This window comes from Sander lucioperca, chromosome 6, assembly GCF_008315115.2.
Source record: "Sander lucioperca isolate FBNREF2018 chromosome 6, SLUC_FBN_1.2, whole genome shotgun sequence".
Lineage (NCBI taxonomy): Eukaryota > Metazoa > Chordata > Actinopteri > Perciformes > Percidae > Sander > Sander lucioperca.
In genome coordinates, this window is record NC_050178.1 from 38,467,245 (window position 1) to 38,482,226 (window position 14,982).

The following is a 14,982-nucleotide window of genomic DNA, read 5'->3' on the forward strand; positions in this document are numbered from 1 at the left end:
AAGATATTTAAGAAGAACAGCTGTAATTACCTCCGGAATTAAACAGTCTGGCAGCTGACTCTTAGCAACCAAGGAAAAGCATACTGACAATGCAGAAACCAATCACTTTCTATTTATCTCCTTGCCTGTTTAAAATCAATGCCTATTCAGTATTCTGCAAAAAAGGATTGCATACAATTCGATGCAAACAAAGGTCAAAACATCCTTAACTCTCAGTTTGCTTCTCAGAAGCAGATTCACTTGTCTGATTTATACATATTCCATGTGCTAAGATTGTGGGCTAATCTGATTTATCATGCCACAGCGCCTGTGGAAAAGAAAACATATTAGTGATCTGATGCCAAGAGACAAATGGCTTTGAAATTAACTCTATATCTAAGCACACATACTCGTTCTGAATGTGAACTTGGAATGTTTCTGTAGTGTTATTAGTTGGCCTCATTTTACTAGTTAATGCTGCCTGAGCAAGATTTGTAACACTTGAGGTCACTGTCCTCAAAATTATAGGCTGCCCATTGGGATGAGTTTGCCTCTAACTGCGTGATTTACGCATAAAATCAAGGCATCGAGGCATGTTTTATGAAATAATGGTAACATTAGTGATGTCAGGGCCCTCAGCCTGGCAAAGTGCTGTGTGTCACTGCCAGAAATATGACAATAGACCACCTGGCAAGTGAGTCTAGTGTAATGACACTTCACAACTTTGCGGAAAACAGAAAATTAATAATAACCAAAGCTTGGTCTGTTTGTCAATGAGAATACATCTGTCTTTGCATATGTGCGCGTGTCTGCATTGTAGATTTTTCTGCCTCTTATTTGCATTGTGTCATAAAGCCTTCAGTGCGCCCATTACCTGTCTCTGCAGAGGTCCTTTGAAACCCAAATTAGCTGCCATGCGAAGTGCCTGGTCGTCTCGCACGCCTTCAAGTATATCTATGACTTCCTATAAGATTTGCAGTGAAAGCGAAAGAAAAAGAGAAGGAAACATGGAGAAAGGGAGTGAGAGAGGCTCAAACCGGGGCTATAATTTGACACAAAGTGGATGTTCACACAGTATTAAACTCCAACATTATAATTAAGTAGTGGTAAGGTGCCAGACATGAAGAAAAGAGAGACTTAGGGCTGGAACGATGGATTTATGATAATCAGACCCTCATATCTTTGACTTTTAGCTAGAGAGAAGCTCGCTTACCAACTTTTTTTACAGGTATACAAATGAATGAAGGATTTCAGGGTTCACAGTGTTAAAGAAAATAAAGTATAAAACTGTGGCTGTCGTTAGCTGGTATAAAACAATTCTGTATAAACCAGGTCTGGACCATATAGGTTTTAATGACATGTGTGAAGGGCTATCATTTATGTTAGATAGCAACACCATAGCTGTCATCGGGGGAATTAATGAATGACATGAATCTCAGCTGGATCTTTACAACAACAATGCTCTAACATCTGTAGACAATAAAACATGGAGATATACAACAATAGAAAATGGAGGCAAACTCCATCTGTAATGCTTAAATTGTACATCTGTTAACAATGACAAGGTCCTGTTGTCAAGTAGCCGAGTGACTACAGTGGATTAAGTTCTGTAAATGGAATCTAATTAACAGCAAAATAAAACACAGAAGGCAGTGTATTTGTTCATATTAAGCTTCAGTATTATGCTGTATGTGTGAATCATGTTCAGCTGCTGCAGTGTGCATCCAGGGCAATAAATTTAATTGAATTAGCAGAAAATACGAACTGAGCACAGCTTCCATCTGTAAGGCCCACTGGGCAATCCAGCCCCGGCATGATTTTGAGCCAAATAAAGCCTTTGATTGATTAAAGAATAAGATCTTTGAGCAAAGACGGCTAAGAGTTTCATTGTGCCGGACAACATTAATCAACATTAACTTCTGCATTGTTTTTGAGGCAGATACATTTCATTTTGTTATTCTTCTCATTTGATTTTGTAGTGATGGGTATAAACCACAAATCATATACCTTAAAGATGAGTTCTGGGGAGCTGGCGGCTACCTCCTCTATATCCATACCTCCCTGGGGGCTGCCTACCATGACAGGACCATTACAGGCGCGGTCCATCAGGATGGCAAAGTAGGTCTCCCTAGTAATGTCCAGGGCCTCAGCAATCATCACCTGAATATGGCACAGCAGGGGAAAGAGGGGCTGATGGAGGAATACTAACTTGACTTCATGATCACATAAAGGGTGAACTCTACTGATTGAACACAATGACACAGACGAATAAGCAGCGTCCATAGATTGGCAGAATCTATGAAGCATTGCTCTCAGAAGTTCTCATATGCTGTGAATTAGAGGAACAGAGGCAAATAGAAAGGGACCTAACGCTCAGAGTCCAGCAGAAAAGCAGAAAGAGGAAGCAAGCAAGAGGCTCATTTAAAAAGAGAACCCTGAAACTATCAGTTGTGTGGTGGTTAATGGGCTGCAGGGTTTGGGAATGTTGTCTTGTTTGAACATGCACAGGCCTTATGTTCTGCTTCCACCCTATCGCCCAGCAAATGAAGATGGATAGCCTTCTCCACACTCCATGTTCACAGACAGCGCCCCTATCTCCTTTGTCCAAATGTTGTCTTCTCCAGTAACTCAAATGTCCTATTGTGTTCCCTGTTGTAGACTGATTCTTCACTCAAACTAAAAATATTCTATTCCAACCATCTTGTTATTTCCTTTTCCCCTTAATCCCCTGTTTTAGCCTCCTACAGTCTTCATGCACGACCATCTTTTACACCCCATCTCATCTTCCCTTATCTTCTCTCCTCATCCCTCTATCAGCGCCATGACAGCAAATCCATGTCGATGTTGAAGTGTTGTCCCCTTTTCCTGTGGGGTTCTCTGCTCTGTGGTGCATTACAGGTTGAAGGTTGATGCAAGCTTCATTGGCAGGTTGACAGCTAAGCTCTGGCTGTCATCTGACAGACCAGGTTGTGAGTAAACTGTTACTGTACTCGATCCTACAGGTCAGTCAATGGCTGCTCTTGCCAGGTCTGATTTCAGTGCCACAGGCAAAAGAGGATGTTCTTGGTGTAGTCTACATCAACGTCGATTCATTTACGGGATTGCTCGTTCTCTTAATACATCCATGGGATTTCTCCGGTGCCGCCGAAAGAGCCGCCTGATGTCCCTCATTTTTGGCCGGATATCCGTTACCTTGCGCTTTCTTTGTGTTGGCATTCTAAACTCCGGTCGATTTATGAGGACTATTGTTAACTGCTCCTCAGATCTCTGCAGGGTAAATCGAGATTGTAAAGAAATGCCAATAAACCAGAGCGTTTTTCTATCCGGGAATGCTGTTTGGACTAGTGAGACCTTCCTCCACAGCGCTGTGGAAGTAGATCTGGCAATGCAAGACTATTCTTGGTAAGACAATTGGCCAACAAGTGTGACACTCATTTCATTCCAACTAATCTCTGCAGTAGGAGTAGGAGCAAAAGCTGGAATGGGGGGTAGCAGGGGTAAACAGAGATGGGGAGAGACAAAGAAAGAGAGCAGGACGCACACAAAAGCCACAGACCGAAGGCTTCATCACCTGGAAAAGTCTGTTTTGAGGAGGTATTGCATGCAGCATGCGAGTAGAAAAAAATGATATTCCTGCTTGTTAGTGGCACACAGAAACAGTTGTTTACCAAACACTTTAAATTCACAGTGGACCTGGTTCAATTTATGCAATGAGCCATAACACCAACCAGTGCATACCCACAGTAAACAACAGTGGACAGCTACTATTTAAACCTAGTGGAAAAAAAACAGAGCCAGACTGCCTTTACAGTCATTCATTTTACAGAACTGCATTACTGGACTCATAATGCCTTGAAATGAGGTCAGAAAAAAACACTTAGAAAGAGCTAAGTATATCTATCTTTCTTTCTTTCAGTCGGTGCAGTTGCTCACCGTTTTCACTTTCACTCCATCTTTCGGTGTCTGCTTAGTAGTCAGATTGAAACCCAGCATCTTATTGGCCAGTTCACCAACCTTAGCAGGGCTGAAAAGGAGAGGTTACAAGTCAAACAGTATCCTCCTTTTAAACAACAGTGTTTAGTAAAAAAAAAAAAAAGATGAGAAAAGCAGGTCAACTGACAGATCAAGTATTTATCTCTCCAGAGTTTTGTTTAGTTGAAGAAAGATATGGCTTAGCACATTCTGGGCATTTATGTAACATATTCTGACAAAGCACAGTTTTTGGAAATACTTTGGTACATCTACACATTGCTGTGAATAAATCTCGATTTATACTCTGTTTAAAAGCAGCCCGCATACCGGCGCTGCTTCTGTAAGCATGCTCTGGTTTTGTTAGTGAATAAAAATGAAGCAGGGGAAATATTCATCCTTTGATAAATGAGAGAAAGGTGAACTGTGCACTCATGGCACTGTCTGGGGACAATGAACTTCAACATATTTCACTTTGAAAAAGTTTCTGGCCATTGTGAACCCTGAAGTAGGGTGACGATGATACATATCTGAGACAATTGTCATGAATCACCTTTTTGCCTTTAAGGTGGCAGTAAGTGGTAGGTACCTTTACTAGAGATATATATATATATATATATATATATATATACACACACACACAGGTTGTACTAGTACTGTTTTTGTACATGGAAACTTGGCAGAGGGAAATTCAGTGTGCGCAAAGAAAAACTCTTTCAAGTTGTTGTTTAGCTTTTTGAAAGATTTCAGAGTAAGCCTTTATTGGAGGAATACACCCATCACACTTTGTAATTCTAAGCAGCAACAAAATAAACCTCAGCGGAGGCACAAAACCCAATCAACCCGAGAGAGAAAAACTCAGTATGGGGTGCAAAACGCTTCCGTCGACCCTAAAGTCACTTCAAAATTTAATAGAGGGTAGTTGTTCGAAGACGAGACACTGGAAGAAAGAAAAAGTGTTTATTTGCAGCACAAGTAATCCCGACTGTGTCTTTGTGCCTAGGGAGCATCTTCAGAGAGCTCTTTGAGCCTCCTCACTCTAAATGTCGCTGTCGCAGGAGAAATTATTTGAATCTCCCACAGTAACTCACAGTGTGAAATGTTGATCGATGCATACTTACTCCTTAGTTAAGTGCACTCCACCTTTAAGGCCACTGTCAAACACACCCTTGCCTCTGCCACCGGCCAGAATCTGAGCTTTCAACACAATCTCCTTGGCATCTGAAATACAGATAGAGATGGATAGAGAGAGAGTCAAAAGGAGGGGAAAGAGAGAGAGATAAAGAGAGAGCACCTAAGATATAGGCACTAATATAGGATTAGTGTGTGTCTGACAGGGTGGGGCGCGTTTCGTCTATACTATTAGGTATGTATACTATGTTGACTGGGTTAAATAGAATTGCATTACTAAAAAGAGACTAAATGTCATCAGTTTTCGTTGACTAAAACTAGACGAAAATAGTCATGGATAATTCTGACTAAAATAAGACTAAAACGCTCAGACTTTTAGTCGACTGAAACTTGACTAGACTAAAAAGAGTATGAATGTGACTAAAACTAATAAAAACTCAAATGACAGCTTGACACAAAGACTAGACTAAAACTAAAATTAAAAACAGGCCGCCAAAAACAACACTAGGTCACTAGCAGAAAAGTCAAAGAATGGCCAGTCAGTAGGCTGCATCTTCTCGAGGACATGAATGTCTTCAGCAAAATTTCACAGTAATTAATTAAATAGTTAGAGATATTTCAGTCTGGACCAGTGGTGTAGTCCAGGGTATACGCTGGTATACGGCGTATACCTACTTATTTTTCAGTCAGCATTGCGTATACCCACTTCTAAATCCCCCCTGATGCGCACCATTCAGTAATATCTGTGAGCCAGATTGCCCATTTTTTCCTCAAGGATAGTGAAGCCATGACCCACCCTCCTCTGCCTCTAATTGGCTGGTACTCGCTGCTTTCACTGATTAGATTGGTTAACTTTAGGCATGAGGACTGATGAGCCAATCAGAGGCAGAGTAGGGCGGGTCATGCCGAGGAAAATATCGCTAATACCTCAGGTGCCAGTGAAAAAGAACAAAAAAAAACCTCAGGTGCCGGTGCCACTTGACTACGATAACGGCAGCAGACCAAACAACAGATGAAGAAATAACACAAGCGGCGGTGTGCCACCCCAGTTGATGGAAGACATAATTCTGAGGTAAGTTTTAAGGTGGTTTCCAAATCAATCATTATTTTAAACTACTGGCAAATTGCCAGTGGCAATATGACTGCATATTTAGAGGAGAAGAGATAACACCATGTTTGCCTCATGATAAATACATTTTACATTCATCCAGGCTGCTTGTGTGACCAGTAGTAACTACAAACTGCTCCTAATCAAGTCATGATCATTTTATAATAGTGAGCAAGTAGAAATGACAGATTTTTGGGTAAACTAAATCATAGTCTTACATGTCACTGTTTCTAAAACAGGGCTTTTTTCTGGACTACTTTAGAAAAAAAAAAAAAAAAAAAAAAAGGTGAAAACTGAGAGTATACCCACTTCTCCAGGGACCACTACACCACTGGTCTGGACCAAATTGGTGGACCAATCCAAAGACTGACATTGCCCTCTGTAGAACTATGCCGCTAGCTTGGCTAAAGATACCATCCACATACAGTATACGCTTAAACTGTTTAATAAGTGCATTCCTTACAACTCACATCTGCTTACAATCTTACTTGCAGAAGGGAAATTAGCAACTGCACAACTGTTCTGAAACTTTCACATGACCTTGCTCCAATTATATAAGCACCCTGCATCCCCTTTGCTGTCACTGCAACCTTGCAAGAACTCGCACATCAGGAGGAGGCCCCTCAGCGGTCTATTCAGCATCCTGTCCACAATCTCCCTCTACTCAAATGAAGCGAGGACACTTGATGAAAGATGGTCTCTGGCTAGGTTATTATTATCTAGGTGGGGGAGTTCAACCATTGACAGGTGGCTGCCATCGGGGTGGGAAGTGGGTGTTAGGGAGAGTGGAAGGGGATGATCCGCTGTGCGATGGCTGGAAAGACACCTTGACTTTGAGGGTTGGAGACAGGCTCCTCCCTTGAATGCGTAAAAAAAAAAAAAAAAAAAAGGAAAAAAAACTCTACGAGCAGGGTGGGGAACATCTAGACAGGAGCTGAGTGGAGAGAGCATGAATACTCTGGCCGTGCTCACTACTGCTGCTGTAGTAAGAAAAGGAGCCAGAGAAAATAGCCTCTGACAAGGTGGCAGGGATTGAACTAACACTGCATTAGTGAGGCCCGCTCTCTGTGGAGAGTCGAGAACTGAGAGGAGAGAATGAGAGAATAAAAGGTGTGCTCATATGCAAAGGGCTTTGAGAGGAGTCATAAATGAATAAATATGTTAATAAAAAACTGCTACTGTGCAGAATTAAAAAGAGTTCAAAGCAAGATGAAATAAAGTGTCCTGTGGGCATGTGCAGTGGAGAGGGACAGCACAGAGGAAATTACTTTTGCTTTAAAAGATGAAAAAAAGAAACAAGTGGGGGAAGAAAAATGTAGCCCAATAGGAAGATTGCATTGTTGGACATACGGAGAAAGCTAAGAGTATTGACAAATTGATGAGGAAAAAAGCAAGATATGGTTTTAAAGCAAAGATATATTAAATATATTAAATAGGCATGCAATGTGCCAGGGGAGGTAATGGAGTGAGAAAGAGGCAGGTGTTCATTCCTGCTGCACTAGTAATTGATGGCAAACCTGCTTATTATGCTGCACACAACAAGATAATTGTAGCAATATCAGCGATTATGAATGGGCACTGAAAGAGCAATGTGCTGATAATAAGAGGAAACTTGAGACAAAATGAGACGAACATTAGATATAATGTGATAAAATGCATTCACACTGCATTTTAAAGACTGTATAATGAAAAAAAGTAAACCATTCTAAAAGACAAAAAAAAAAATCAGTGTTATCTGAGACACAAATCTGTGTTGGATCATATGGAGAGGATAATGATGTCCTCAAAGATCACAGTGAAGATGGTGCATGGTAAAGAGCAGGGTGGCCATTATCTGGTAGTATGACAGACATGAGATGGCCTCTAACACTCAGACAAAGGTTGGTCCCTAATGAGTGTGGAGCAGAATGGGGAGTGAATGGAAAAAAGAGTAATAGCATGTAAAATCAGAGACAAGTCATGCCTTTATGTTCAACCCAGACACTGCGATGAGCAAGGGGAAAGAAGGGACCATCTGAAGTTAATCAGCAAAGACAACAGCGAGCACTGTGGGAGAGTCAGAGTTTAAGGTGTTCATACAATAAAAAGTTAAATAAAATTTAATCCGTAAACTGAGGGGTCACGGTAATGAAAGGTGATGCACATCACATTCTGATTAGTTCTCTCAGACAGCAAAATATATTGTACACTCTGTCCAATATGCTTCTGTGTAAGTATGTTTTCATTACTGTGATTGTGAAATACAAAGAGTGTACTAGATACATTACAATTCATTTCTTTACATGTTGCAGCGACTAATTAAAAACACCTTCTGCAGAAAGTGGTTTGGTTATTATTGGTTGAATGAAAACCCTTTTCTTGGGGGGGGGGGGGGGGATGATTGCATAATCTGCTCTCTGCTTCCATTTGTATCATACATGGCTCACACTGTGAAGATGCAGAGTAAGATGTTCATCTCCATTTATTTTCTATATCTCGGGGACACGGGGAGGAGATTAACATTGCACAACATCTCAAATCACATCACATGCAATTAGAGTAATGCGGCCATCATCCTCAGGCCTTACTCATTTCCCAGCAATGAGTGCAAATCAACTCCCAGTCTGCTTGCCAATGACAGCAGCTGGCAAAGAGGATGTTACTTCTACAATCAGTGTCTCTTTCACCCTCTTTCTTTCTGTGCACTTTTGAAAGGCCTATTCTCTTCCAACCCTTCCTCCCTTCCCTTGTAGCCCTTGGGTGGCCAGCAGCAGAGATAGCTTTGGTCTGATATTTAATCAAGCCTTCAAGGGCTGTGCCATAAGAGGGATGCTGGCTGGTAAGGGACAGATGTAGGCTGTGCGCCGATCCATAGAGAGTAAGATGTGGCTATCATCTGCATGGAGAGAGAAAAAGATCAGCACGGCCCTCCCCAGCATGCATGTGTGCTGTAATGAAAGTAATGTGTCGGTTAAATGGAGGCGACTAAACTCTTGGGAGGGAGGAGAAAAACACGAACACACACAGCCACAATCAAACAACACAAACAGCCGCAGCCTTCCTGTGGATGAATGCCATTAACACTAGAGGGAAGGGAAAAAAGAAAGACCTCTCAACCTTCAGCATCTGTGCTCATCATTTCAGCACTCTTCCTGGTTATGATGCAGAAGAGTGTTGATTGCTGTCAAACTTAGTCTATAGAAAAAAACAAAGTCTGCAAGACCATGAAATGTCAGTCTGCAAGACCATTAAAACAAATAATGTAGACCTAACTATTCTTTCCCCAGTATTTCTTGGAATAGGTTCCAAGCAGCTGAAATGTAATTCATAATTCAGGGGTATTCCAGCACTATAAGTAGAAAGAACAACAATCTGTGCTTCCATTTGCTTCCATCTAGTGGCACATGGCACGTCTTTAAATAACTTCAATTATGTTGTCAACTGCATATTGATAGCTACATAAAGCTATTGGAGCGGCTCTAGCTTTTGACTTACCTTGCCACAGGGCTTTTTACTGTGTCACATCCATGGCTCACTGATATAGGGAACAAACAATGAACGCGTAACCTACTATAGACTAAAACAGGGCAATTATCTGATTAGCTTTACTAATTACCCAAGCGGAAAACTGAATATGTGCATGCTGTTTTTCCTTTGCTTTTCCACCATGTGTATAAAAAGGGCAAGTTAGGCCAACACTTGTTTCTATATGTTCTGTGTAATAGCCATGCCAGCACATTGTGTTAATTACACTTTGGCACAGGCAGGGCCAGTAAATGGTATAGGTTGTGTTTAACGTTTAGACTCCTTGTGTGATGATTGTATTTTACCACAGCGGTAAGGCTGGTATCATCTTGGACCAGTTCAGCTTTCCATAAACTTTTACTATTTCCATATCTGCCAGACTGCGAAAATGTCAGACAGAAAATGTCTCTCCATTCATCCACTGATGGCAGATGAACCAAAAGGAAAGATATGAAAACAAAACCTTTGGTTTTTCATACTTTGAACCCTGACATATAATGGCTTTGGAATTCTTCAAACAAAATACGTTTCCCTGTTCAGTTGAGGTAGAAAATAGAATGAAGATGTCATCCTCCATCGGCAATGGCCGACAACCATCATCATGTCCTGACAGACGCCGGGGCGCGTGTTTGCGGTGGCGGTAATGGCATTCATTGCATGCTCAAAAAGTCACAATTCTGATTTATTAACGGGCACAGATTGATTTTGCGAGTGCAATTGCAGGTGGACACAGGGTGCCACTTTATTTCCCAAAATCATCAAATTGGATTGTTGTAATAGTAATAGTGTATTGCCTCTGGGCAGCACGCAGCCGAGAAGGAGAAAGACAGAGAGAGGAAGAGAATGAGTGTGTGTAAGAGAGCGAGAGCTACTGGTACAATTACGAACGCACTTATTTTTACAGTCTATGGAACTGGCGATGACAGACATCCTTTAATTGTTAATGGTGGAGGATATAGCTGATGTAGCGGGTTTGGTGCCCATATGATTTGAGTTTCACTCTCATGCAGCCCGCGTCCACAGTCCGAGTGACCAACACTCAGTCAAGCAGCGCAGCAGAGAGGAGAGACAGATAGGCCAATACAGACGTGTAGCGAGAGCACACTGGGAGCAAGATGCCTGAATATTAATTAATGTCATCGTCCATCATGATGTTTCACTGTGGACATCATCAGATGCCTGTTAGGTAGACAGTGCCCAACCCTTGTTGAAAAGTCAACGAACATTAATAAATCCTAACCACGCTCTACAAAGTCATCTTGCCACTAGCATATCCCAAATGTTGGGACTTGTATAACAAGGGACAAACAAAGATTCAGACCAAAAAAAGTCAAAGATAACAATTTGACCTCTTTGTTGGTTACAACTAAATATATCATTACCATCTCACTGTCTTTCCTGGTTAAGCCCACCATCCGTGTCTGTCTCTGCATCTAATGATGCCATCTCAGTGCTACTCAGTGGAGGAGAATATCAGCGTCCCGGACCGACACTGGCACCTCTGTGTGACACCTCCCCCAGTCACTGCTTGCATGATGGCCGAGTCCTCATTAGAGGACAAGTCCACCTGGCTTTCAGACATAGACAACACTTCTAATGACATCCTGAGATGGCCCTGGTCTCCTCTCAGTGACAGAGAGGTGCAGTTCAAATCCCTGGCTGAGAGTGTTTCACTGCCATACAACCAGAGGGTTGACGGTAATGACAATGGTGTTGTGGAACGATGGGTGCTAAATGAACATGGGAAGAATCAGTAGGGAGAATCATTTTGTTTGACAACGAAGCAGCAGCAAAAACATTTACTTGTATCAAGCCACATCATGAGACAGTTAACTAGAAAAATACTAACTTTGGGTTGCAGACAACAGAGTGATCCAGAAAATCTCCATACAATATTTTAAATAAGTGACCAAGAGTCTGCACAAACATGAGCTGCTCACTTCTCATTATTGACTCATTTGTTATCAGTTCAGCATGTACTACAACAGCATATACAACTATTCTGAAACTACCAACATCTGCTGCTGCTAATGCACTGATGGGCAAGAGCCCTACTTGCAGTGCCATTTCCACTGACGAGTAATGAAGCTTGCCTAATGGTCGGAGGTCCCTACAACAAAGCACAATGTTTTGTACATATCACTCCACTAGTACAATTCCTATTTATGGACCTGACTTAACTTTTAACTCCAACTAATACTAACGTGACTAGAAAGTCTGCATTTATGCAAAGTACCCTGACAACAAATAATAGGATAGGCAACATGTTCACTTCTACTGGCACATTAGTATCATCCTAATACGATAGAGGGGATGTGTGAGAAATAATTCCACGTCTCACCCATAACATGAATAGGTTAGGGTGCGTAATGAGGAGGTGGAAACACTAAGCTGCTTACAGAAATCAGCTCTTTGAGAGACAGGGTGCTTTACCCTGCAAAGCCTATTTACAGCTGTTAAGACAATTTCAGATGCATGGCTTTTTTTTTTTACCAAACGAGAGACCTGAGAGCCAGCTAATGAACAGTATGGGATGACAACAGGTCCTTGGATAGGCCAAGTGTCTGTGTTTGAGCTCCTGTATTGTCTATGTGCTTCAGGGTGTTTTGTGCAGATTCCTAAAACGAAAACGAAGTGATTGCAGTTATCATACAACCTACAATGTGTTTCTGAATGAAGCTGGTGCAGTGTCCGTCAGAAGGCCGCTGTGCCCGTGTTAATAACCTTATGTTTCAAACCAGCCCTTCCCCCATCCTCTTTCCCCATTGGGTGTGTGTTATCTTGGCAGGTACTGGAGACAAAAAAACTGCAGGATAACATCCGTCTTCCTGTGTGACAGACCAGCCCTCTGAAGGGACCAGAGCTTATCCGTCCATCAACGGGTGCCTTGCAGGGAGCGGGGTGGTGAGACAAAGATACCTACAGCTCACTCCAGCTATGTCCCTGTACTCATTTAGTTCCCCTACAATGTGATCAAAGTGGCAAACAAGGACACCGAGGTACTGCCTTTATTTTACAGTAGGGTGGGGTATAAATTGGGGTATTAAGCACTACAGACAAAAAGTGAGTGAATGAACAAATCTGAGGGAGCAGAAAAGAGATAGACGAGATTGCTAAAAAACGAGGGACTAAAGCAAAAGAGAAGACAAAGGTCAGAATGTGTGGGTAAAATGCAGAAGAAAGAGCAATGTTGTTTTGACTTGACATTACCAGTTAATAGCTATGTAAATGGCCCTCATCCCATTTACGTAGAAATTAGTAACATAATAGGCCCCGACTTGTTTCAAACTCTTGCCACATAAACAGCAACAGCATGGTTAATGGTTGCACATTTGTCAAGTGATTTTCTTTTATTAGTGTGCACAAAGCAAATCAGTCTTATGCGTGTATAGGTAGTATACTTGCTAAATATCCCACACAAACGAACAAGGAACAGCTATGTGAGTTCAACAATCTATTATTCTATAATTATTTACATGATGACTGGGACTGTTGCAAGTAACCTTATTATAAAAAGAGCTAGCTAACTTATCTTGTCTCGCACAGTTCTATAACTCAACAACATATAAACACAGTCCACTGGGCCTCATGTTTCCAGTTACCTTCCCCTCCCACGATAACTCAGGTTCACCAATTTAAAACGGACATCATTAAACAGACACTCTTTCTTCTTTATCATTGTTGCCATCACAGCTGGGCTACCGCTGTGTTCACGTTGGGAACAGCGGAGGTGGCAATGGTTACCGCTCGCTGATGGAAATGACATGACTGGCAGTAAGAGCATGAAGATGGCAACAACACAAGTGCAATATCCCATAATACTGAGGCTGCATATTCTTTTGAAGTTTAAGAACACAGTTTTAAGATTAATAGATGAGCAGCTGCCTCAGTGGCCTCTGTCCAGTAGACCAACGAGAAGCGAACACGACATGGGTTCCAGCTTGAGTACATACGCACAAAGCTCTAAGAGGGTCGTCTTATCCCACACTACTTCAGACAAAGACAAAAGTGAAAGGGCCGTGGTTGAGCCAACTCTACTCCGCACTAACTGCTACTGTCAGCGCTTTTCACCAGAGACTCTGCCTCATTTTCTGAAGGGGGAAGATGAAAGTGGTCTTAAAAGGCGCTTGAAGAGTTGAAGTGCACGAGGCGGCTCTAGTGGGTACTGTGAATGAGAAGGGAGGGAATGCGCAGTGAGGAGAGGTCTGACCATTTTCCATGTTTTAACCATGTTTGACAGTAAGATATATTTGTCTGTCCATTGTGAAAAGGAAGCAGGTCCCATGTGTCCATAGGCTGTATAGTACAGCTGTGACTTTCCTTTTTTCACTCAACACATTATTAAAATGTCTGTCCAAACATTTTCTTAGTCATTGGTGAGACAGGATTGGTATCACACACACAGAGAGCTGAGCATAATAGAATTTGAAGACAAAGGAACTAGGCCTTATACAACAGTTATCCAAATCCAGGTAGGCAAAAAGTGAAAGCGAAGAAAAGGCACACCGAGAGAAAGCAATAGGACAAAAATAGCACTGCATTGCTTCTTACAAATTCCCTGCTCAATGAAGCAGGGAATAGCCTTAATATAATGCAATAAAAATGCAATTTAGCAAGTGTTGGGACAAAATGACAAAAGAGGATGAGTGGTGCTAATATGCCACAGTAACAGATCACTACTCAACGCCCACAACAGAGCTTTAAAATCTCTTTTTGATTTGTGAAGTCCTTCCGCACATCTCATACCAAAGAAATTAACAACCACATGCATAGAGTCATTTAAAATAATTTTAGCTTAGTTTTAAAAATTAAATCAAATGTATAGCACTAATCATTTATGTTGCACTTTTGTTTGTTTTATGTACCATACCATGTACCTGTTAGCATTGGCATATTGTCGGTTAACGGTTAATGATCGGTTACCGGTAAAATGTCTAAATTAAAGCTGCTCTGCAGCGATGGTCAGGGCCGAGCTTTTTAAACTCGCAGGGAAGGTGTCCAAAGCACAATGGCTGATTTTGTATAAGATGTGACGTTGTGACCATTGAGCTTTCAACTTGCAACCTTCGGGTCCAAAGGCAAACGCTGATCTATGTAAGTGAGCTATTGTCCAGGTGATGACTCCTCTAGCTATTTGAGCTATATTTTATTGAGTCAGCCTGGGTTGACTCAATAACATGATTTTCCTAAACTGCACCTGGACTGATTGTTAATCAGAATCAGGTGTGTTAATGCAGACACACATTTAAAATATGCAGGGCAGTTGTCCACAGCACAATGCCTGATTAGAT

The 14,982-nt window shown here is 41.6% G+C and overlaps 1 protein-coding gene across 1 annotated transcript in view; it reads right to left on the bottom strand.

Annotated features, from left to right (window-relative positions):
• Nucleotides 1–14,982, bottom strand: part of suclg2 (succinate-CoA ligase GDP-forming subunit beta) — a 107,472-nt gene that overhangs the window by 57,487 nt on the left and 35,003 nt on the right. The window contains exons 3-6 of the mRNA XM_031278094.2: nucleotides 5,070–5,169; nucleotides 3,913–4,003; nucleotides 1,987–2,139; nucleotides 854–943 (exon numbers count right to left, since the gene is read on the bottom strand). Of these exons, the coding sequence (XP_031133954.1) occupies nucleotides 854–943; nucleotides 1,987–2,139; nucleotides 3,913–4,003; nucleotides 5,070–5,169 (434 nt within the window). The remainder of the gene's footprint in view (nucleotides 1–853; nucleotides 944–1,986; nucleotides 2,140–3,912; nucleotides 4,004–5,069; nucleotides 5,170–14,982) is intronic.